Source organism: Clavelina lepadiformis, chromosome 4 (genome assembly GCF_947623445.1).
Source record: "Clavelina lepadiformis chromosome 4, kaClaLepa1.1, whole genome shotgun sequence".
In the NCBI taxonomy this organism is placed as follows: domain Eukaryota; kingdom Metazoa; phylum Chordata; class Ascidiacea; order Aplousobranchia; family Clavelinidae; genus Clavelina; species Clavelina lepadiformis.
In genome coordinates, this window is record NC_135243.1 from 23,269,585 (window position 1) to 23,293,419 (window position 23,835).

Below are 23,835 nucleotides of genomic sequence, written 5' to 3' on the forward strand. Positions count from 1 at the left end.
TGCATTTGTATACTAGACCCCAGGATTTTGAGTATTTAGGCAGTTTGCCACAGAGCTGGCATAGGCCTACTTGAATGCTGTAGTGGCAAGCTTTCTGTATTAAAAAGAATTCTTATTTTATTTAGTTAGGCTAGGTTACTATATATTTGCGCATGTTAACATATTGCTACTGACTTATATTTTTAACAGAACACCGGAACTAACCCTTGTTTATTTTATTATGCAAAGGCTAACTTTTCGTCTTGAACAATGGGCCTAGGCATTTAGGCCTATGGCGTAGTCAGCTCTGACATAGTAGTCAATCTTTCAGAGTAGTTCAAAAATTAAAATAAATAACTCGGCGTATCTGATCATTTGGCTATCTCTAGGTAGCTGTATTTATAAAAAAGAAACATGCTTTAACTTGCTTAAGTCTGGGAAAGCATTTCATTGTTGCCACTTGTAGTTTGAGGCATTTTGAAGTGAGCTTCATGCAGCTTTCAGCCCACTGCATTTTCTATTAACCTTCACTACATTATTGCTTCCTCGATTGTAAGTTAGATGAGACAAGACAAACAAGTAGAAATATATGGTGTAAATCTTAAATCGTGTTACATTGGATATTTGCCACGCATTTTTTAAAAATGCTATTTTGTTATTCGGGGCTATGCTGAAGTACACACTTGCAGTGTAAAGTGATAAAGCTACATTTTGATGTTTATTGCAGATTTCACCAAAAAATAGGCTGCTGCTACTTTACCGGAAAAATTGTCAATTCAAATCGAAGCTATTTTTCATGGTTTCTTTTTAACCTAACTTAACTGTTATTACTAAGTAACTTAACTGAAATGATTTTAGTGGCTGTGCTAGTTGTTACCAGCTATTATTACCTTCATTACTTTTGAGCACGTTTTAACCCTTTTCGGCTTTGTCACGTTTTGTCGTTTATTAGCGCATGCTAATAACAACTGGCTTGATTTTTTCATTCCCACCGCGCTATTAACAAAAAAAAAATGATTGATTGAAATGTACACTCTAATAATCTAAAACTAACTTTAAACAAACCCCAAACAACCAAAATTAAGTTTTTGCATAATAATTCTCCTGACCTAGCCAACTATCTTTAACAACAAGCTGTGTGACCCACTTGCGGTGAAATAGTCATTTCAAAAAAATGTCAAACAGGTTTTGCTGTGTGGTCAAAGTGTAATTAGCCAAATTTAATTTTTCCTTTAAATTTATATAAATCAACTTATGCGTGGTAAATACAGAATAATTCTGTTTAATGCACTTTCCACTATGACCTAAAAAAAGTCGTATATTTATGTGACTCGAACTGGAATAGAGTATAATGCAAGATAGCAAATATAGTCTGGCGAGCACAAGTCGGTAGTAATGCAAAAGTCAAGCAAGCAAACATTAGCAACGTAGGTTTAGTAGGTTTGATGAATCCCAAGAATAGTTTTATACATATTGCAGGACACAGCTCTAGATACTAAAGCAAACATTGCCATACCTCTTGCCAAGGTTTCAACTGGTCATAGTCCTGATATTGTAGCTGTTTTCAAGAAGAAATTTACCACTGGGAACGTCCAAATTTTAATAAAAGTATGCATTATACATGAAAGTTCTCAGTATGGTGTAATGTTGAATAATGTTCAGCGAAGTTTTTCAAATCGACCAGACAGTTGTTTGAAATTTCATTTATTGAGAAATCTATCTTTATTGAGAAACCTACCACACAGTTTTATTTTGCTGAGTTGTATTCCATTATACCAGGATGAATATGGATCATCAGATTCCCTTTTACAGTAGGAAGGTCCTGCATCTCACAATTTTATTGCATTTAATCTGGTGTCATGTTTTAAACATAATAATTATTTCGATAAAAAGGAATAACAGGAAGGATATGTATAGTGGTGAGCTGGCTCTATGCCATTAACTTTTCTTTGCCATCTTTAATTGTCAGCCTGTTTTAAAATGCTTTTTTCGCTTTGAGGTGGTTTGTGAGTGTTGTAGAATTGTAGTCTGGATATGGATTTTCTGTATAAAAAAGCACCACAGTGACTGATTGTGCAGTCATGTTATGGTACATACTACTGTACAAATTTGGATTTTGTTTCTAGTGTTATCATTTTTCATATGCCTAGCCTATGTGGCAAATTTGAAGATTTCAATGATGGTTGTTTTGTTTTCATTATGTTTGTACTGTTGCTGCGATTGTTTAGATTGCAGTCGAGCTTTCATATATGCCATTGCTACAATTTCATAAAGATTGTTCTAGCAAGCTAAATTTACTGAACGTTATGTTTTACAAAATGCCTTATTAATACTCGTATGCTAAAGCGGAGAACCCAAGAATTTCCAGAGCTCAGTAATTTTTTTGTTGTCAATTCATACACACTCGTAAAATGTAGAAATATATAACTTAACCGGTATCTTTGTGTTTACAGTAAAAAATGTCAAAAAAAGCAATATAAAATGATGCATAGTTAAAGTATAAGTGTTTACATTTCAAAGCAAATTGCTCCAGACTTGAAAGCGATAGATGATAACTATGACGAGAAAAAAACAAGGAGCTCCACAGAGACTCAATTGTAAGTGGAAATTGTGGTTGATATTGTATTTTAATTATGATCTACATTTTATGTCAATAGAACTTACTTAATGTGTTTGTCAACATTTGGAACCTAATGTCCCTACATTGATGTATGTGCAATGATTACTTGATTGAATTTTTTCAAAAAATTGCTTTAATATACTCATCTTAAAGTTATTTTGTGTTGGTTTTAAATGTGTGTAACTTGTTAGTTATGAATGTTATGATACATTGGCAGAGTAAAAGCACTACCTAATCATGCTGATACAGTTCTAACTAATTCTTGTTACCAATAAAATTTTACCAAACTTAGCTGCATTTTTCAAGCTTTGCATGGAATTTACTAAATTTTCTCAGTATCAAGTATATTTGCTTTCTTGACAGACTACACAGGCTGTTAAGATCTGGTTAGAATTAAAGTTTGGAATATCGATATAATATAGGTTGATTAAGTCTTGTAATTGTGACTGGTTAGATATAAGTATGTATATATACAGTAACTAAAATATGTACAACCTACAAACAACGACCAATCCTATATTTTTTTTGATTTTGATAAAATGCACTGACCAGATATCATATATCTAGTCTTAACCGTGCGCTTAATGTAAATTAAAATGGACAGAAACCTTATGTCTGATGCTTTTTTTTGACTTGTTTTGCAGAAAGGTAACAAATTGTTTCATGGCAAAAAGGTCATTTGTCAGACCAATTAATGAAAGTTGCAAATGCGATTGATCGATTGTTGCATAATAACAGTTAATAACTTGGTGAGGAATTTTTACCATAGATGCGTTCTAATTGTAGGGGTAACGCATTGGGATTTGGGAGTTGTCACTTCTGTAATTCAGAATAAACAGGAAAGCTAAAATGATTAAAAACTTTCCAAACTATTCCATTTTCACTGAATTTTTCGTGATATGTTAAATGTATATACCATTTTCAAAAACTTGTTTGCAGTGGTTGTAGTCTACTTTGCACATATACGTCCACATTTAGTTCTTCGCAGTTAATAAACGACTTCACGGAGCCATCAGAGAACAGAGAGAAATACATTTTCGAAATCTTAACCTTTTCGCCTGTTTTGATAAAAGCTCATCTTTATGCGCTCGACTCAAACTCTATTCGACATTGACGAATCGTGTTGTTGATCCGTATTCCCATCCAGAGAAGCACTTATCATGGGAATGTTGACGGCTTAAAACATCGCAAGAACCATCACTCACCTACTCTGCTGGGACAAGTTTGCCACAATGGCCTTTCAATTAGGATTGATTCGACGCTCGTTTGTCGCTTTTATCGCGCGCGGTTCATTCTAAGTTCATTCTGTTCTCTCTCTGTTTAACACAAGTATAAATCAACACATTATTCACAGGGCAGTTGTACAGCGTTATAACCCGCTATGTGCAACATGTGGAACTTCATTGTAGTGAATTCTAATACTAACGTTCTGCCGAATGAATGCTAAGAAAAGATTCATTTTGTTGTTTTTTTGGTTTTATTGATGGTTTGCATGTTTGTCATCTGGTTTGATGCAGTTTAATTTTAGCATTTGGTAGGATCTGTGTGTTTCCGAAGTCACCATAGTCGTTGGAATTTGAACGAATGTGATCCTTTTCTTGCTTTCTGTAGGATAATGCATGTCAGACGAGATATGCTGAATTTTACCAGACATGTCGATTTTTCAAATCAGATTTCCTTTCCTTGTCGCTCACAACCCACCTAATTACACAATCTGTCACGATACCTTGCCATTGCGCTATTCTGTAACGTCACCAGAAGTGACGTGTTGTCAATCTTGGCCCACAGGTGACCCCATCACGTGACAGACGTTCTATCTGCTCAATACTTTTGTTTCATCAAGATTGACGTCACACCATCGTATTAAGCATGGTTAACATATGTACCAATTATTTGATTGCATTATGGCCTAGCAAATGGAATTCTATATAAATCCTCAGAATGCTAACTTTGGTTTAGATTTTTACAGAAACAAATTGTGCCTTTGGTTTGCGGATTTCGATCAGTTGATTTCGATCAGTTACGTTGATTACGATAGTAGTTGAAGTTATGCTAGAAACGTGTTGACGCCTTAAAATCCGGCGCCTACTTGAAAGTGTCCGCAGTTTTCTCAAGCACGGGTGCAATACAATCAATGTCGAAGTTTTAAGCGTACAAAGCAAGCAAGTTTCATGATACATTTCATAGCGTGTTTTATTGAAATCATTTGCGTTTTGTATTTGTATAATGGCCATCATGGGAATGTAATAATCGCACAGATCTAAAAGTTGGTTTGTTATGACAGAGCCGGTATATACCGAAATGCCGTTTCAGCAGTTGTTTATTCGTTTCAAATTTAAGCCATCTATCATCGTATTGTGCGCGATTGGCATTATTCCACTGATTAATGATTCCAATAAAGCGTTATTGACTCAACCGGGCTCGTTATGCTCGTCCAATCATCCATTCTATTTCATATATACTGGAACATTCCGTCAAGTGTGGCCCATTTCTACTTTTGATATATTACCCACGCTAATTTATCCAGCCCGTCTTTTGCAGCACTTGTCTTCTGTTTGATCACGTGACCGTTTTGCGGTGATCACGTGATCGCTATCTTTCCATGTTGATGACGTGTCGTGCAAGATGCGACATAACCCGACACCAAACTTTCAACCTGTGCAGCTTACTGTACTTTTTTCCGCATAAATATCGACTCTTCCGCTCAGCGTAATGACACGAAGTTAGAAGTTTTCTTTCCTGCTCTCCTTAAATCGTGTCCGATATACCACGAGCCCCGTTGATTTTCGATGTTAGACGTTGTTTGACTCCTCGAAGACTTCTTTCTGTGATTTATGCCATTTCAGCAAATTAAAGTTGAATTCCTAAAGTTTCCTTACAGTGGTCCAACTTATAACATGCTTTAGTTTCCAAGAGTTTTTGTCGGTTTGGATTCATTACCATTGAAGAGGTTCTACTTGCTGGTTATCATCCAATGCCTATTGATAAACGGGAACCTAGTACCAGGTCAGCAAACCGGCCCAAACCGGTTCGGTCTGGCTTCTTCGGAAGATCAGTCAGCACTCTTATGGGATAAACCACTTGTAAGATTAATGATCTGTCAATCGTGATCTACGTTTCATGTGCTTCATCACGTAAACAGCTGTGAAAGCTGAATATGCCGAAAAATAAAGTGTTGTGTTGTTTAGGTTCAAACTACGCAATCATTACCAGCGACCCAAAATTTTGGACCCATGTTTTGCTTTAAGCGATTAAGTTATCGGTCGCCAACGATGAAGTTAAGTGGAATGTGTCTACCACTCGATTAAACTGTAAACTGTGTTGTTTGCTATAAATTAGTTCGATGACTCTCCATTCAACGACCGATACCCCGTCTATATGTGGCAGCCCGTAGTTTAACTTCAAAGCAAGCCAGCTAAAGCGGTGTTAGTCGCACGTGGATCGTCAAATTTTCTTCACTTGTCCACCGCCGTAATTCTTCATCTTGTTTCGATCGATTCGTTTTGAGCCTCTTTTCATTTCGAAAGAACACATCACATTGATGCCTTTGTTGCATCACAATGCTGGTATATTTGTCAAATCACGACCTGTCAATCACAGATTTACGTCATACGTGGCGTAATACTTCATACGTAAATTCAAGCACAACGTCTACAACTGTACACGATGAGTTTTTCCAATACGACTTAGCTCTCAAGTACATGTCTCAGCACTTGAGTATATCTTTCCCACTTGAGATTAGTATGAGTTTGCTGTAGCCCGAAAGTTGAAAGTAGTATCCGAGTATAAAGTAATATCCGAAATGTACGTTATACTAGTAACGGTATCCATATCGCACAATAAGTCTGGAAATCTGTGGGGTTCTACTGGCTTTTAGCATCCTCATAAATCCCAGATTTTTTGATCAGCCGGCGTCGCTCGATTGATTCATTGCGTGCTCGTTCAGACGTGAATTGAGTGATGAGTTACAGGGCACGGAACAACACGCCATGCATCACTTTTGCAGGCTGTCAGTTGCAAACCATTCGGCTGTGAAATTCCGTTTCGTAAACTTGCCCAAACTCAGTCCATGTTTTCAATTCAAAAGATTCTTGCTAGCTTTTCGCTTTCACCTATCAAACTGATCTGTAAAAAAATGGACGTCACGATCAGTTTATTTCAGATCAACCCATTCCGAAGTAATTCCTATAAATGAATTTATGTTAATAAACATTGTATGTTTGTTGTGCACTGTACAGGCATAATCATCTCTTGTTTCTGTCGTTTCTCCGAAAATATCCATTGGTGTTTCCGAACTTCCCACAAAAATCTTCACCCAAAACTGACATACTCATTAGGTCAAAGGTCATTCGTCTGATCTACATCCTTCCGTTGCCTGGACAACAGCCTACGTCACGATAGTGCTTGCCGTCCAACACGGGTGTAGTCACACAAAACGTTTACTTTGAAATTTTGGTGTTTTGTTGGAAATTTTAGCATAAGGTCAGCGTAAGAACCACCTGCGTTGTAACAACTTCTTCCACCCAAGTCTTCAAGTGGCGGTCCGCCGCCGTTGGTCTGTTTTTCCAGCCAGCAGGTGACATACCTTTCAAGTCGGCAGTCGCTGGATACTTGACATGCTTTGCCACACACGCTAGCACTTCTACCGAGCACACAATTACACTTGTTATAAACGTGACGACAGTTAATTAGGATTATAACGTCACAAATAGCATGCAGGCCCACCTGGTTCTTGGAATGCCATTTCGAGGAAAGTAAGGTGTTTTGAAGGACAGCCATCGATACTCCATGATGACCGCTGATTTATGTGTTCACTGCGGGCTTCATAAGTGCCTATTTCCGCCAAACCTCGTGCCAATTAAAGCGTTTTTTCCCCGCAGAAATTTGTTGACAACTTTACGAAGTTATTAAGCCACACCAAGCGTCAGTTACTTGAGTATTCTCTCACTCGTGTTGAAAAATAATAGAATGTTGTTACGAAATAAATGCTGATGCCTGTTTTGGACCGAAGTGCTTACGACTCGGTTGTTCAATGGATGGCCAAGCATGTAGCAATGAGAACCTGGATATTGTTGTAGCTCAGTTTGCATTAACTCAGCTAGACAGAGGAACATGTTTCGTTTGTCGTTGGGTTTCGAGCAGAATGTTACATTTTTGAGCCAAAATGTCAAAAGGTTCCTGTTATTTGAGAAAACGCGGGAAAACCACAGACTGTAGTCTGTGATTTATGTCGTTACAATCCCATTTTTGTTCTGCTTTGTGACGTAATATGTTTCAGTGTCTTCATTTCAGATATCGTGAAGGATGCCATTATGCTAGTCATGGTGGAGTGAGCATTTTAAGAAACGTCAACCCATATTTAAAATTAGTCTAAAAATCAAGCCGATATTTCGTGAATATGTTAATCTTATTTTCCGTTGTCTGCAAAAGTTCTCCGTAGGTCATTCGCACGCTTGTGTCTTAAGCTTGGTATGTCATGACTTGAAACACGTAGACATTGTCCGCCGGTTTCTGAAACATTTTAAATTACTCCGGTTTTGCACAAGCGTTTAAAAGCACGCCCGATGCTGAGTTTCAATTCATTTTCATTGTCTACGTTATAGTCGACGATTGATTAAAATGATTGCTGTCCTTCTGAAATTTCAACGGACAATGGTAGCTGTTTTACACTGTTTTTCTTCCTCTAATCAGTCTAATCACGAAATTTAAGCGATAAAAAATGTACCAAGACCTTCCAGAGTATATTCACTTTACGCCAGCGATAATACCCTATTGTTCAGAATATAAACGTGTTTGTTTTCGAAATTGTTCAAATTGTTTTGAGAAATTTAAGTAAAATTCAACGTTTTCGACATTACGCTGTTAATAGTAGTCTAATTCTCGGAGACGATGAGTAATTTGGCCGGATTATTTGCAATGTCGGCCAAAATGCAAGCAAAGGTCACACATTTTAAGTCAATCGATGTTTATTTTTAGCAAGTATCTACACGACAATAAAGAGCATTCTTCAACATACTGGCGCAGAATTTCTTCGCCGTGTTTATGTTGTGGGTTTAGCGCTATATTAAAACGCAACGTAGATGCCGCTTCCTAATTAACTAGCCTGAGAAAAGACCAGCCCAGGCCGGATCGAGACCTTGCATTAGTTGGAAATTTCCACTCTGGCTTTAGATTGATCGAAGCTGTCAATAGTGACGTGCGAGGACGCAGTGATAGATGGAATTGGATGGTAGAAGGGCGCGCTTTTAAAATGTGTTTACAGCTAAAACACGTCAAGTCCTTCATCGATCGTACACTTCGTTCCTACTACGCTTATCACTGCAAAACGAAAAGACATCAATTCTTTCTCTTGCCTTTATTGTTTGTGACATCACAATGTATTAGCTCTCCCCTGCTTACGTCACTGTTTTATTAATGGATAAATTTATTTATGAGTTTGCTTGGTATTGAAAACGACGTGACATGGCGTCTATAAATCAAACGCGGGACTCTAAATACTGCCCCGCCCTCTTCTACACGTGCATGAGGATCCAGTTTTATTGTCGTAGGTTGCTTACTGCGCATGCGCGTACCACACGCGTGTTCTAGATACGGAAAAACATGAACCCTAGAATATAGAAAACTAAAGATAAAAAGACCCGGTACCCCCACCCCAGTCTTGTCGTACGCTATTTTTCATATTTCATCGTGACGTATACATGACGTCACTCGCTATGTACGATTTTGATCCATTTAGTGTCTCATAGTCCGGCGCTAATCAACCGCCCGCTGTGTCGAAACTACTGGCAATTTTCCAAGTTAATTTTCATCCTGCTTCATGACTTTATCGGTCACCGACAAGCGCTCGTTGCAACAGTGAGTTGCTCTCATAAATCTGCCACCATCTGCCGTCGCTTCTATTTTCTTTCCACGATCTGATTGATCGCATCGTTCTTACGCGCAATTACTTTGCGGACCACGATTTATTGCCCACCTCGTTCGTAGCGCTGAAGTTATTTCATCAATCGACCGATTTGATCTACATTTCAACGTCATCGAAAGGAATATAATTTACAGCCACGTAATAAATAACAATCAGTGTGTTGGCTTTTGGATTGTGTTCTGATTAAGGATTCTTGTCTGTTGATCCAACATAAATCACACTTCAAATCGCGAAAGAATTATAATAACCGGTCATTGCTTATCCCATGCAAAGAGTCGAGACCAGAACCATCTAGTAGTGCTAAGAAGCCGACAGTATTTTCTAGTAAAGACCGATATCCATTTTACTTGTATTTCACAATAATTTGGGTATTTTTCGGTGTTGTTTTCTGTCTGTTTCGTTCTTGGTCGTCGATTGTTTGCTGACAAGTGCAAGTGCAAGTCGAACTCGCTCAGTTTTCTTTCTCTTGTTTGTACCGATGCTATTAATACTTTGGAAAATTGCTGCCTACTCTTAATACGCGTAGAAATTGTCACGAAGTCCTTGTCATTAATTACGTAGTGCCATAATTTGATGGACTACTCGGAAATTGGAATTAATAGCGCGCAGAATTTGGATCGAAAACGCATTTGAAAAGCTCCTCAAGTTGCTTTGTGTGACGGATTGGCCAATCACATGACATTCTAAGTAGTAAATTGAAAATTAATGGAATAGGACGTCGTGTAACCCTACCCACGTCCTATTCAAAGCCCGTTTGATTGATGGTAGTTGCCGTTTAAAGATCAAGACATTTCGCCGTTTTCGTCACAATAATCATGTTTTTTTTCCCTGTCGAATTTGCTTTAGATTTTAGAACATACATCCACCGCTCTTGACCTTTCGGTGAACTAAAAACCGATCGTGACCAGATTTTAAAAGGCGTCTTTCGATGACCGATCGGGTGACCACAAGAAAAAGGCTTAAAGGCGTCAAACCCTCTCTCACGCGCAGTGTAGTCAATAAATGTAAGACTTGTTAGGCGCATCGGCGTGCTTAGTGCACCATCTTAACTGGTGTGTAAATGGAGGTTATTACACAGGAAACACAGTTGGCAGGCCGCTAATCGTTGCTATTTATACCAAAGCCCACTGCAAAATGGAGTGCACTTGAGCTCCACGGCCGCGGTTTGTAATTTTGGTAAACAAGACACTTACAATGAATGTGGGCATGAACTTGACAAGCCGTTAGCTTAAAGAGGTCAACGGTAATCTGACAGGTCTAGGTTTATCAGCGAGGACGGGATTCGAAAATAATTTGTTGTGAAGCTCAGACAGCGAGAGGGCGGTCGTCAAAGAATAATCAAAACTTCCACTCGTTTGCAAGGAACAACTGCTCCCGGCTTGTAGTGACGTCACATCATATTTGTCCACAGGAGTTAAGAACTTGTGATTGCTGAGGTGGTTGGTGTTGTTTGAGATGAGCGAAGAGCTTTTTTGTCCTGCCTGACTCAGTCAAAATCTGTTGGGAAAACTCTGCTGCTAAGGTCCTTGAGAAAACTGAAGCCAATTCGAAAGCGAACAACTTTGAAGTGATATGTGACGGGTTGCGTTACACAGGTTAAACACCGAGCCCGACACCACTGTAACGAGGCTCACCGGTGTGTTTCCTGTCATGACGTCATCTATATTAGAGGCACCGCACCATTTAATTAAGCAGGTCAAGCACTGGATCTTGAGCCCCCTGATCGTTATTATCGAGATCGTGTTTCTGGGAATTTGTATTAGATTCTGTACCGTTGCACCCTGCCCCTTCATTTACCTTCTTGGCGCGGATAGATTCGGCGCCAAAGGCACCCGTGACTTGCGTGTGCGCTAATCCACGTTTAGAGTGCGTTTCTTTAAACAAACGACGTGTGTTTGTGCGCGCTCGTCACTGTCAGTCGACCTCAATCAATCAGCAGCGAGTGGACATGGAGCGCAAGAAAAAAGGAAAACAAAGTTATTAATCCAGCTCGTACAGGGTTGCTACTGGGTCAAACTAATTTCAAATCCCTCCGATTGAGTCTATTGTTTCCCGCTGTTGTGATGCGGTCGCATGGTTGGCACGAAAATCGATTTGCGACTCTCATTCGCGACAAATTAATTCGTCCGCTCGCCCGTCGAACAGCAGATTAAAAACAGCTTTACCAGTTCGCTTATATCGAAAGCAGAGAGAGAACGAGAGAAGGAAAATGCTAAATTAAGTTACAAACAGGTCACTATGGACCTTTATTAAGCAGCAGGTACTTGGTATGACATGCCAACATGACAAGTTACCGCTAATTTCTAAGTGATTTATTGGACACCTTGTAATTAAATTGAGTTTACTTAACGGTTGGACGCTTTGTTCTTCCACTAAGATAACATTCCTCTTGCATATGAACAGTATAAATTGTGCGTACTCACGTTCGTTTTGTAAAATGTAAGCGTGGCATTACACTGCTGCCAAAAGCCTGTTCTGCCAAATGCGGTCTGCGAGCTTTATAATTTGTTTATAGGCTTTGATATTTATGTGTTAAGCTTTAACAGTGAATTACGTGAACGTTTGCGAAAATATTATTTCGTTCACCGCAAGAGAACCTCGAAAGTTTTTTCAACTTAGTGCCAGTGCAACCAGTTAATGTGACTTAACGAAAACAAATAGATAGTTATTTTAATAAGGACTAATTAATTAAACTGGATGAGTGAAAGGGTAGACAGGAGGTAATATCATCTTAGTAGGCGGCGTAATAGTTTTGTCGGGAATATTTTAAATCATCCTGTCTCTTTGTCTAATAGATCGGCGACAAAGCCAAGTAATCTCTTTGTATTATGCCAAGGTAAAGAGAAATTCTTTTTCCAATATCGGTCTAATTAGCAAACGTCAATTACACTAAAATCACATTTTTAGACATTCTTTATTAATAACCGTACAGGTTTCACCGTTGTTGCTGCGATATTATTAAATTTTCCTTTAGTGTTGATATGAAATTTGCCATTATTATCTGATGTCGGCGTTGGTGACAGTAATTTGCACATGATTTATATACTGCTGGGCAGAGAAATGGCAGGTAGGTTTGTAAGACCATCGAATAAGCGACTAGTTACTACTTAGTGAGACCAACTCGTCTCTTTGACGGAAATGTTCATTAGAATCCGGCGCATTAAGAAATAATTTTATGTTTTCCGTCCCGATTAATTCTGATAAAAATTTAAAAAAAATATTAATTTTCTAACAACACACCCCTCTGTCATTGTTCTCTTCAAGCAATGCCCCAATAAAGTGACAGGGTGATAACACAATGTCAGTCCCTTGTTTGTCAACTTAATCGCGATAAGGCGTATTTTAGGTCCTGCTCGCACAGTCTGTTTACTGGAGTCCTTGTACAATGTTTGCAATAAATAATTGATACTTTCCAACGAGCCTTCCATCGCTCAAATGTTGGAAGTACAACCGGTTGCAATGCTGACGGGTTTGATAAATTACAGGGCAGCACCAGATAAGGTTATTGTTGATCCTGTTTCAACACTGAGCGGACTATGTTTTCAACATACTTAGGTAAAATATTGAAGGACACGCTAAAAGCCTGAAAGACTGAAATTGAAAGCAGTGTTTTCCAACTATAGGCCTATTTTCGGGTCAAGTATACAAGTGCACAACCTGATGACGTTGCAATTTGAGTAGCTAGGTGCTAGTATACAAAGGCAACCTGTGGTTGTGCACTTGTACACTGGACCTCTATTTTCTTCGTTTCTGCCCTTTCAGTGAAATTAAGGGTAAAAAATTTAGCAAATATTCAGAAATTTCAGGACAAAATTTTATCACTCTTTTTTATTACACAGCCAATGTAAGAACTACATAGGATCCACTCATTACTTAACGTTGTACTTGAAAACTTCCAGCTCAATCAGAAGCCACAAAAGACCAGTCTTCATCTGATGCTCTTGATAAAACGCTAAATCGTGATCCGGACTTCGGAGGATCTGGAAACTGTGAATCGCTCCGTGATCCCGCGTCTGTCACTCAGCATCCTTCATCCCCAAGTCTCCAGCACTCGGGAGCCGATATCGTCGATACCGACGCGATTAATCGCGATACCGAACTGACATCGATGGATTCGTCGTGCGACAAAATATTCGCTTTCACCAAAAACTTCATCTCCGGTGAGAGTCGTGCCTCCGGGTCGAAGGTCAAAGTTGAAAGGCGAGAAGAAGTAACGTCATCAAGCCGTGACGTAAAGCGAAGTTGCCGGTCTCCTCATAGCCCAGTTCCAGCGAAGAAGCCAAAAATACAAATGTAAGCTCAAAATTATCCAATGCTCTAACGCCAGTTCGTATGTAGCAGCTTCCAATCCACCCTTCTTTCGTCGCCGCAGGTCGCAGGAAAACGGGGATTCCCGTAACATGAGAACTCACTCATTGAAAACCGAAGTTAACTTTGATGAGCTGTGTGACGTCAGCAAGTGCGATGAACAACAGCAGAACGTGAAAAACAAACAAGAAAGTGTGATGACATCATCGGACTTTCCCTTTTTACCGAACCACGCAGACGGTCTGAAAGCTATGACAGGTAAGCGGCACTACATGCGACTAAAGTTTAAACTGAGAAAAGATATGTCACATAAAGACATTGGAGTATATGTGTTAGAAGATTTACTGAAGTAATAGTCACTTTTCCGACCTTGTACCTTACTCTTGTACTCTTCATAAGATTATCATTGCTTCATGAGCGGTTTGACTGATTCACTTTAGTTTGAAAACTTACATAATGATTGACGATGTACGATATCATTGTTTGATTCCAGCTACCTCTGTTATTCCCGGCTGTGTAATCGCCGGTTAAATATTCTATTCAATAACAAGCTTTTTGTACGAAGTTTGTAAGTGGAATGACAGCATTTCATTGAATCCAATCGTAAATGCCGACAAGAACGTTAAAATGTTCAGATAATATAAAGTATCATACCGTGGCAGAATTCTACTGATCGTACGTCGTTGTTAACAGGATATCAGATATTATCTAGTCATCAGGGTAACAATGAATCACGATTTGATTTGCAACATTACTACCGGTGTTAAAACTCATCTAATAAGACATATATGTAATATTGAATAGACAATAATCTCGAGATGCTTTAATATGTCTCGCGATAGTTAGGGCGGGCGCCGATGTAGCGGCTTTGTCGATTGACGTTTCTTGGAGCTCACTTGCTGCTTGATTTAAGCCGTTTTGAAGGTGTTTGCAGACTAAGTTTGTTTCTGATATACTTCACCTTGCAGTCCTACTGGCGAGATCCAGTACAGCGCATCCCCAATTAATTTTATTTCAAGGGTGGTCTTTGTTTTCAAGCGTCAGTGCTGATGGTTGGTAGATAACGGTACTAATTTATAGCAATGCTTCAATGGTAAATATTTCTGGTTTGAATGGTTAATTTTGCTCGGGATAATAGCTAAGCTGCAATGCCAGATATTATACAACCTGATCTTGTCAATGAAACTGAGCGAACGTAGAAGAAATCCGTTCCCATCATTCCTGGAGTATGTTGCAAATTTTCTCTCACCGTCATAAACTTGCTAATCTTCAACTTATTCGAAAAGAATCTTTGAATTTTATTCCAGATGCCGCGTCGTTAAACGCTGCCCAAAAGCTACTTATGGACGCCATGCTTCGTCAACAGAAGCAGTTCTACGAGCAATGTACTAACAGCTGGGTGAACGTTCAGGTACGCTCCTTGTCTATTGTACATCACATATTTCTGTCTAGTAGGTTACAGTTTTTGTATCAAATGTTTTGTAACGTATTTTAGCATCGCTGTGCTAGTAGCGAACAATTGCTGAAGTATTTAGCGTGATGCGACCACGTCGCGAAAAAATTTACTCTAATCACGTTAAACCAGGCACATACGGTGATAAACCGTGCTAGGTATGGTGGCCATGAACTACTGTATATTTTCCTCTCAGAGGTCTGACAACAATTGCTTAAGTAAGAGCAAGGCGGAGAGATACCGCTGGTGTGTGCAAGGAAACAACCAGAAAACGTCACAAGCGCCAGTTTCCTCACAATCGCATGTTTCAAACCTGAAGAAATCGGCTACGTTAGCTGGCACCGGAGTGGCCCCAGTGCAGGTGGCGTTTTGATACATGCCAGAGACGTCACTATCTACCGACTAGTATTAAATTACCAACTAAGTTATCAAAACTAGTGAAACATTGCAGAGTATTCACCGTGTATCTATGCTAATACGCGCAGGACAAGTTATACAGCACCGTATTCACGGGAGCAAGCAAGTTTCATTGTCGTGATTGCGGAAGCCAGTTCAACACGCTGGTCGAACTCACGGTTCACATGAATAAGACCGGACATTTTCGTGATATGAACGTTGGTGAGAAAGCGAAAACACAAGGTGATTGCATGAGATGCGCGCTTAATCGAGTGACGTACGGTATAGTTGCTGTACTTCCTAAATCTGTGAATTACATGGTGATATTGCGCGACAGGTTTTACGTTTTCGCCCCGTATCATGACATCCAGTTGTATTCTACGTTATGCCATGAAAGTTATTTCTACGCTAATGCTATGCTAATTAAATTATATAGAAGATAGCAACCTGGCCAACGTGAACAAAGCTAAAAAGAAGCATTCACTGTTGGAGGAAGACCCGCAATCGGAGAAGGTTTTGACGTGCATGGGCTGTGGGCATCTCTTCGAGTCGTTGCAGGTTCGCGCCATCACTTGTGTTTATCTGCTGTTAGTTAAAGCGACCAACTGAAGACACGGAAAATGTCAAACGTGTACCCCAACTTAATTCACTGCCTGGAAAAATATCGCAGTCGAGCTTCATGTCATATAGGATCAGATGTATAGCGTTGTAACATTAACCTATTTCTTAGAGCTTCTTCTTGAATAATTTTTTCTACTAATTTTTCTTCATGATTTTTTCTAGGACCTCAGCGTGCACATGATGAAGACAAAGCATTACGAGAACGTCCCTTCCCTTCGTATGTGGAGTCAGAAACATGACCCCGGCAACGATAACAACATCAAAAAGAAAGCGCTCCCAAATCAAGCCGTGTTCCCCAAGAAACATGAAATGGGTCCCTCATTTCCCATGGACCCAGCCGCTATTCAGCAATCTATGTATCTGCCGTCGTTAATGGGAGGTTCGTTGGAAATTATTTTGAAAATGTTTTATCACTTCGCCATTTTGTCTTCCTTGTTCAGATCAGGGTCCATTCAATAATAACGGAATTTTATAAATGTTAAGTTTAATAACGATTCATCTTCGCTTAAGTTGATTCCCTTTTATTTAATCATTAAGTGATGGCCTAATTACTGACATGTCATGACGTTCTATTGCAATAGAAATTAGGTACCATGTTATTATGAATACCATGCTATTATACTGTACCATGTACTTATTACCATGTACTTCTACCGCACGAATGGCAGTATATGATTTCCAGGCACCCACTAATTAACTTGGTTCTTCTTCTTTGATTAACTTTTTTTTCCTTCCAGGCATAAACAATCAGGCTGCTGCATACGCCAGTCTACTATACTCCAATCCCTGGCTCTCTGCCTCTGTTCCTCCCGCTTTCTTCCCATCCGTCTTCCCAGGTGGCTCCGGACTCCCTTACTTGTTTGGATTCCCTCCAACCGGCATGTTTCCGGGATCGTTCACGTCTCTTCCAGTTTCCACGGCAACGGCGGATGACCTCGCGAAGATAAAATGTATCTACTGCAAGGAAACCTTCGCTAACTTGCAAGCTCTCACGGAGCACATGAAGAGCTCCCTGCCCTGCCTGGAGAGCGCTTACAAACACGGTTACCCAGGCCCCAGTAACTCGAATCTTTCTTCGCTACCTCAGAACGAAAACCCGATGGGGGTGTCGCCTTCACCCAAACCTGGAGCTGTCTTGGGCAGCGTCATCCAAAACAACCCGAAGTGGGCGAGTCGTTCTTCATCGGCAAATGGTAGTTTGTCGAACCACAAGTCTGATCAGAGCAATTCTCCGTTTATTCAGGATGTGAAGAAATCGGACGCCGGTCCTGCAGCCAGCTTTGACTTCATCAAGTCACTTGAGAGCACGATCCAAAGTGCCATAAGTAAGGTTGAAGTCCCAAAGCTCAGTAAGAAGCCTCAAACTTCCACAGGGAGCCTTCATCTGTACGAGAATTCGACTCCGGCTTTTAGCCCCTTTTCTTCATCACTTAGATCAGAGTTCTCCTCCATCGAGAAGTCTACCAGTGTGGCTTCAACTTCCAATGCGTCAGATAAAAGATCGGTTGTTTCCTCCTTCATTAACTCTGGATCTTCTCGTCTCAAATCTCTAAGCAATGATGTGATCTCATCAAGTGAACCTCAAGCTCCCGGCTGTGTTTCTGCTCCTGCAGTTTTCCTTGAAGATCCTAAGAAGAGATTGGAAAATTTAGGCAAGGTTGATGCTCCTCTTGATCTTACTTTGAAGAAGGACACTGCTACAAAATCCTCTTCTTCTTCAACTTCCTCGAAAGCATCGACTGATATGTCATTCCATTCGGATTCTGCAAAGAATGGGTTGAGCTCAAAGTTATTCGAGTCATCCCTCATCCCAAAATCTTCCTCTTCCAATGGATGCGAAATTATCTCAGCATACACGGGGACAGAACCCATCAAGAATCCTCTTCAAAGTCTCCATGACAACATGCAGTCCTTGTTTTCTTACATGAAGCCTAAAATTGAAGTAGCGATGAATGCTCTTCCCACTAAATCTGTATCCCCTGTTGCTCCTCTACCGTGTAGATCCAGCTCCGATTTTTATTTTTCTTCAGGTGTCATCGGGTCGGTTGAAAACGCTTCCGATCCTCTCAAAGAGATCCAAAAAATTGTCAACAGCGCTAATCTGGAAACATCACGTTCGCCCACCAACGGGCTCCCCACTTCCAAGGAGTCTGGAAACAGAAAAATTTCTTCGGGTTCATTTTCATTGGAGGAGCAAACACCGAAACTCTCTTCGCTTCTCAATGACCTTGTTGTTCCAAGAGACGAAGCACCATCCTTTGCTAACCCGATCCAGATGATGCAGGACCTTGTAGAGAAAAACCTAAACTCTAACTCTCGTGGAGGAAACAAACGAAAGATCTCATCAAGTCCTCCAGTCGACCTCCATTATGCAGCAAACGGCTCTGTGTCTTCACAAGCCACGAATCCTCAAAAACGTGTCGAAGCAGACAAAGGTTTAGATGAGAGATATGCCATAACATCAGTTGCATCCGCTTTACTCTCCCTCAAATCGCTTGGAAGCACGTGGCCTCCGTCTTCAAACACAAGTGACATGCCGTCAAAGCGTCACTGCGCTGCTGGACAATCCACCAATTTTGAAACAGCAGCGGGAACAGCTTCACTGCATTCAGGTGTGTTTCTGTTTAAGTGAGAGACCTTGAAATGTTGGGACATTGATTTCATGAATGCTGCGTTGTATTGAAGTCGCCAAGGTTCTAATTGCTTGTTGTCTAGGTTTCAATATAAATCTTACCCCCTTTTTCCAGATTGCGACCTTAGCATCGAACAAGCTTTCATAACGTCACTTCCGTCAACGTCGCTGAATATTTCAACCATTGTGAGGTCACTTGAAGCAAGTGAAATGCAAATAACAACATTAGCCAGGGAATCACGTCAAAGTGTTGATGACGTAAAGGTACTGACAATACGCAATAGGTTTTTAACTACTTATAATGTGTCTATTTTCCCTAGTTAGTTTGCCGGGGATGAATTTTAACGGATTATAAAACTGCTCAGTAACTCAGTTTTTGGTCTGGAGTGGCTTTGTAGAAATTCATGCAACCCGCCGTTCGATCAAGTTACCAAGTAAAATCTATAGTTTTAGAAAATGTTTACACCACTCTACCCGATCTTGTTTCTCATTTTCTAAGCCCAGTGACGTCATATCCTCTCGCAATTGCTTTATTCACGTGAGCTCATCGTCACAAAGAGTTGATTGATTGAGCACGCAGGGATACTTGACCCAAAGAGTGTCAGGTTGCGGGAAGGGTTGCTGTGCAGGCGCCCTCCAAGCCCATCTGTCACAGTTATAGGACTGTTAACCGCCAAGATATTACAATTGTCCGATGTAGAATTCTGTCATCGGATTAATTATCCTCGATTCCCCGAAAATATTACCGAGAAATTCGGCAGAATGTGGAAATAAAACCCGGGGTTGTATTTCAAACGCTTGATTAATTGCTTTCGTTTCCCCTTGCAGTCACGTTATTCTTTTCCGTATTCAATTGAATTTTTTAAGGATTATTGCGGCTTGAACGTCGAGGTTTTAATTAATTTCTTGCACCCGTCATCATAACGTCTTAGCAATTAAGCCAGATCAGCCGTTTGATGAACTACACTGCGTAAATTTTTCAATTTGCCTTCAACAGACCTGGTTGCGCCGGCAAAGCGAGTCACGTGGTCGATTCTCATTTGTTCGTGCAACGCTCCACAGCGATAGCCTGGAGTTCATTTGCAGTCGTTGTGACGTCACCTTTCTAAAAGCGTCAGGGCTTGCAAACCACGTTGAAAAGCATTTAGGTATGGCAAGAAGCATTTCACCATGCTATCGGTATCATTTCCTATTACAGCCCATAGTCATTACCTCTTTTTTCTATTATTGACATGTTTCAGAGGACGCCGTGTCCCTAAACGGCATCTCTTCAAACGCAGATCCGTCAGGCACAGATGACGTCACTAGTCGTGACGTTGTGATGACGTCACCGAACGGCAACGGCGAAAGAATCCACTTCCAGGGTGCCATGTGCATCGGGTAAGTTTTGTGTCGGCCGAAGTCGTATCCCGTTGTGCGTTGAGTTGGCGTCTGTGTCATTCGTTGCCTCTTGCAATGTTGTTTATTGGCCTGGAATAGGCTGCATGCCCTCGTACATCAAATATCCCGCGTTAAAACTTGAAAAGAGATTGTTTCGGGGTTTCACGATTAGTCCAATTAGACGCTGTACTTTTACACCGCTGCGGTCTTGCTTAGAAAATCCTTCGACAATCTTTGTCGCTTTTTAGCTGATTTTTATACTCACCCGATCGTACCGCGAAGCCTCACAAGGTTACGTTGCAACCGGAAGTCGTCGAGTGGTTGCCATAGTAACCGGCGCTGTCAGAGTTGATCGATCCGAGGCAGGTGCGTCGAAATTAAAGCCACCTCCCTCGCTTCAATCCATCACCATTCGCCAGGGTTTTGTTTTTATTAAATCTTAGCTCTGTGTGAAGGATGATGATGTTGACTGTTCCATCAGTGAATTAGAGCCCTCATTCGTCGTCATAAACCCAATCGGCTTTTCCCTCTTTTGATAGGTCATAGCCGCCCGTAAAGGTCACCCAGTTTCTTAACTTTACGCGCTGTTTATTATTATTTCGTCATAATCGTTGATAGTTTCTTGGTTTACTGTAAAAAGCTTCTGTCCTATTGTTGATGTGAAACACACACAGCCCGTCAAAATGCACCTATTTCTTGTAAATTAAAGTTTGACTGTTTTATTTTTATGGAACCTACCCTACCTACCATACCTACCTACCCATCATAATAAACATGTGTTTACAGCGGAATAAAAACTCTGTCATGCTTCGTTAAGTTAGGGCAGATTTTAACCAGAGAATTTGATGATAACTTTTACTTAACATTGATACGTTTTTTACCTTTTTAGACCTTATTCTGAACAATTTCGATTGCCGAGTTACGGAACCCCGTGTGTAAGCTCCGCTACGTCACCAATTCAAAACGGGCATTCTCCTGTTCGAAACTACGTCACAGCTTCATCACCTTCTCCCGACGACGTCATTCCAATTAAGCGAATACGTCATCACCCACACAGCCGATGTGCGGACGAAATCGCAAAAACAGATGACGTAATACAAGTGACCAGTTGACCTCTGAGAAAGGTGGTTAATTATTATATGCCCTAGCTCTTGTAGTTCATTGCAGCATTTGCGACTGAGTACGGACTTGCAGAACGCGAAATTGTGTTGAAATAATCGGAGCTGTCTCGAAAAATAAGCAGCAACGATCAAGTAATGTTATCATGAGCGATATGTTTCCTTGTGTTGGTTTGAGCATCGTAGTGATACGCCGAAATCAATTGTAATAACGCTATGAATGATTTGACATTTTTAACTGGCGGCTAAGCTTATGTGCAATTTACACGCAACTCACTTGCACCCGCTCATAAACACCGATATTTAGTATCCATATTAATTTATTACGCACTTATACCTCGAAGTCGAGTGTAAAATAGCACAAACATAAAATCGGAGTTCCTCCGTTTCAACGCAGTGAACCACAGGAAATTGATACACCAGGTGAATAGCTTGTTACCTGTCAAGAGGCGTCAGATAGCTCAAAACTAGCGGTTTGGACCGGTTTGTATGGTGGCAGCCGATTGACGTTTAAACGGGCATTCTGCTAACGTGCTGTCACAATTTATCACCTTCTACAAGTCGTGTACATTTCAAAACTAGGAAACGACAATCGTGTCATTTCACACGAGACCTCACGTTCCCGCAAGGCGGTTTTCATTTCTCACACTTGTCGCGTCATAAAGCAATGCCATTGTGATGTAAGAAAGGCGGAAATGTCTGCTTGTGTGTGCCTTACAACATGACAGGCTAAACCTGAATTACAGCCACGTTAACTGTAGCTTGATGCTTCAAAGCAATGTTTTTCTATAAATGGTGTCGTTATTTGAGACTACGCGTTTTTAAAGCTATGTCGTGACTTGATTCTAGACTTTGCAAATGTGATAACTTTGGGACGCCGTAGCAAAACATAATTTCATCGTTAAGTCACGATTTTGGGACCCTTCCTGGATCTTGGGGACTCTTGCATAAACAATTTTATTCACTGCGCAATATCATTCATAAGGCCCTGACCGCAAAGATTAAAGTTTTTTCGATAAAATTCTGACACTTGCGGATGATTCTGAGAGCTTGAGTTCGCGCGGCGCTGAATTAAAATCGTCAAAGATTGTCAGTTGTGATATTCATTGCTGGGCTTGACTGCGTTGTGGTTGAGGTAGGGTCTTCAACGTACGTTCTCGCTCATGTTGCACCTCCTAAAGTCATGGATCATACGGCTGCCCACACCCCCTACTTTTCACTGACCCTCGATCCATGGTCAGCAGATTTGCAGTGGCATGATCCTGTTATTTTCAAACCAAATATATTTTGAAGAAAAATCTGCCGCTTATGAAGTGGCTTTATGACGTAAGAGGCAGTGAAACCAGCTGCCTGTTTCTTAATAAATGCGTGCTCTGTGTTTTAGTAAAAATATTTTTGTTGTCACTATGTTACTCATGTCCATAAATGGTTGGGTACTTGAATGTTATTTTCTTGTTTTTCAGAAAATGCGAGCCCTTGCTCGCCTTCTTGTGATTGCTGAATGTAATTTATTTGGACGCTAGAGGGCGCCTACTGTTTACAGCCGTAACGCAACGCTTTGTGCTCGTTTCCTTAAGATTGTTGTGTTTGCCGTCGATAGCTAGAGCCGTAGCATATACCTTTGCCCAATGTGTTTTTATTCCCACGGTCGCGATATTTTCATATTTTCTGCAAAGGCTCATTGACTCATTATGTTTGCCTCAACATCCGCTTCAAAATTGTGAAAGATTTTGCCTATTATATTTTCTCGTTACAACGGATTATGTTAAGGGACGCATCGTACAAGATGACGTCATAAATTGTGCGTGTGGTGTCACAATATTGCTTGTGTTGTAACAATAGCTACACCTTCTCAGAGATCCTATAACAATCGTCTCATTCTTAACATGCAGGTGTCTTATTCTTGTTTGCAACGTCATAATCCAGCGTACTACTATTACGACGCTTTTACGTCATAAACCACCTTTGCCTGAAAGAATAGTTTTAGCTGAATTTCCTCAATTTTTCTTTGTCTATTACTGCAGTTTCGATTTCAACGTCCGTCGATATTTTGTCTTTGATTTATATCCACCCTTACTCGTGTCGCTTGTGATAGTAGGTGCGTTGAACCGTTGTGTGGATTCTCAATTACGTTTAATAAATACATTCCTTATTTGGTATTGGCAGTGACGTAAATTTCGACTGTGATTTGAAGCCGAAGGAAATGATCTATTTGAAATTTGTAATCAACTAAAACGCAGCTTCAAAGGCCTAGGTCAATTTAAAGCGGGAACAATTACTGCAAAATTTGTAAAATAGTTCAAATCTAGACGTTCACTGCTTCTTCTAACTGAAGCACGATTCAATTTAAAAGAATGAAATAGTTGTTCGTGGAAGAGCCATAGTCACGTGACAAGCCGTACTGGA

The 23,835-nt window shown here is 40.3% G+C and overlaps 1 protein-coding gene across 2 annotated transcripts; it reads left to right on the plus strand.

Moving 5' to 3' along the window:
- Positions 1-2,437: 2,437 nt before the first annotated feature.
- Positions 2,438-23,586, plus strand: LOC143451566 (uncharacterized). 2 transcript variants are annotated; one of them, XM_076952216.1, is made up of 14 exons: positions 2,438-2,576; positions 13,421-13,814; positions 13,894-14,087; positions 15,137-15,240; positions 15,479-15,643; positions 15,768-15,921; positions 16,115-16,236; positions 16,462-16,678; positions 17,037-18,911; positions 19,047-19,195; positions 19,929-20,079; positions 20,173-20,311; positions 21,201-21,435; positions 22,893-23,586. In XM_076952216.1, the coding sequence occupies exons 1-13, from the start codon at positions 2,528-2,530 to the stop codon at positions 21,421-21,423; spliced, it is 3,936 nt and encodes a 1,311-aa protein (XP_076808331.1). In that variant the 5' UTR covers positions 2,438-2,527; the 3' UTR covers positions 21,424-21,435; positions 22,893-23,586. The 2 variants fall into 2 exon arrangements, with proteins under 2 accessions (XP_076808331.1, XP_076808332.1); XM_076952217.1 differs by lacking the exons at positions 2,438-2,576; positions 13,421-13,814; positions 13,894-14,087 and adding an exon at positions 14,888-15,055.
- The last annotated feature ends 249 nt before the right edge of the window (positions 23,587-23,835 follow it).

What these genes read in the sequence shown, in the direction of transcription:
- LOC143451566 (XM_076952216.1), top strand. Translation starts at nt 2,528, where the DNA reads ATGATAACTATGACGAGAAAAAAACAAGGAGCTCCACAGAGACTCAAT. An exon ending in AGCTCCACAGAGACTCAATT is followed by an intron (nt 2,577 to 13,420) that starts GTAAGTGGAAAT and finishes GAAAACTTCCAG; the next exon opens with CTCAATCAGAAGCCACAAAA. An exon ending in ACAGCTGGGTGAACGTTCAG is followed by an intron (nt 15,241 to 15,478) that starts GTACGCTCCTTG and finishes TTTTCCTCTCAG; the next exon opens with AGGTCTGACAACAATTGCTT.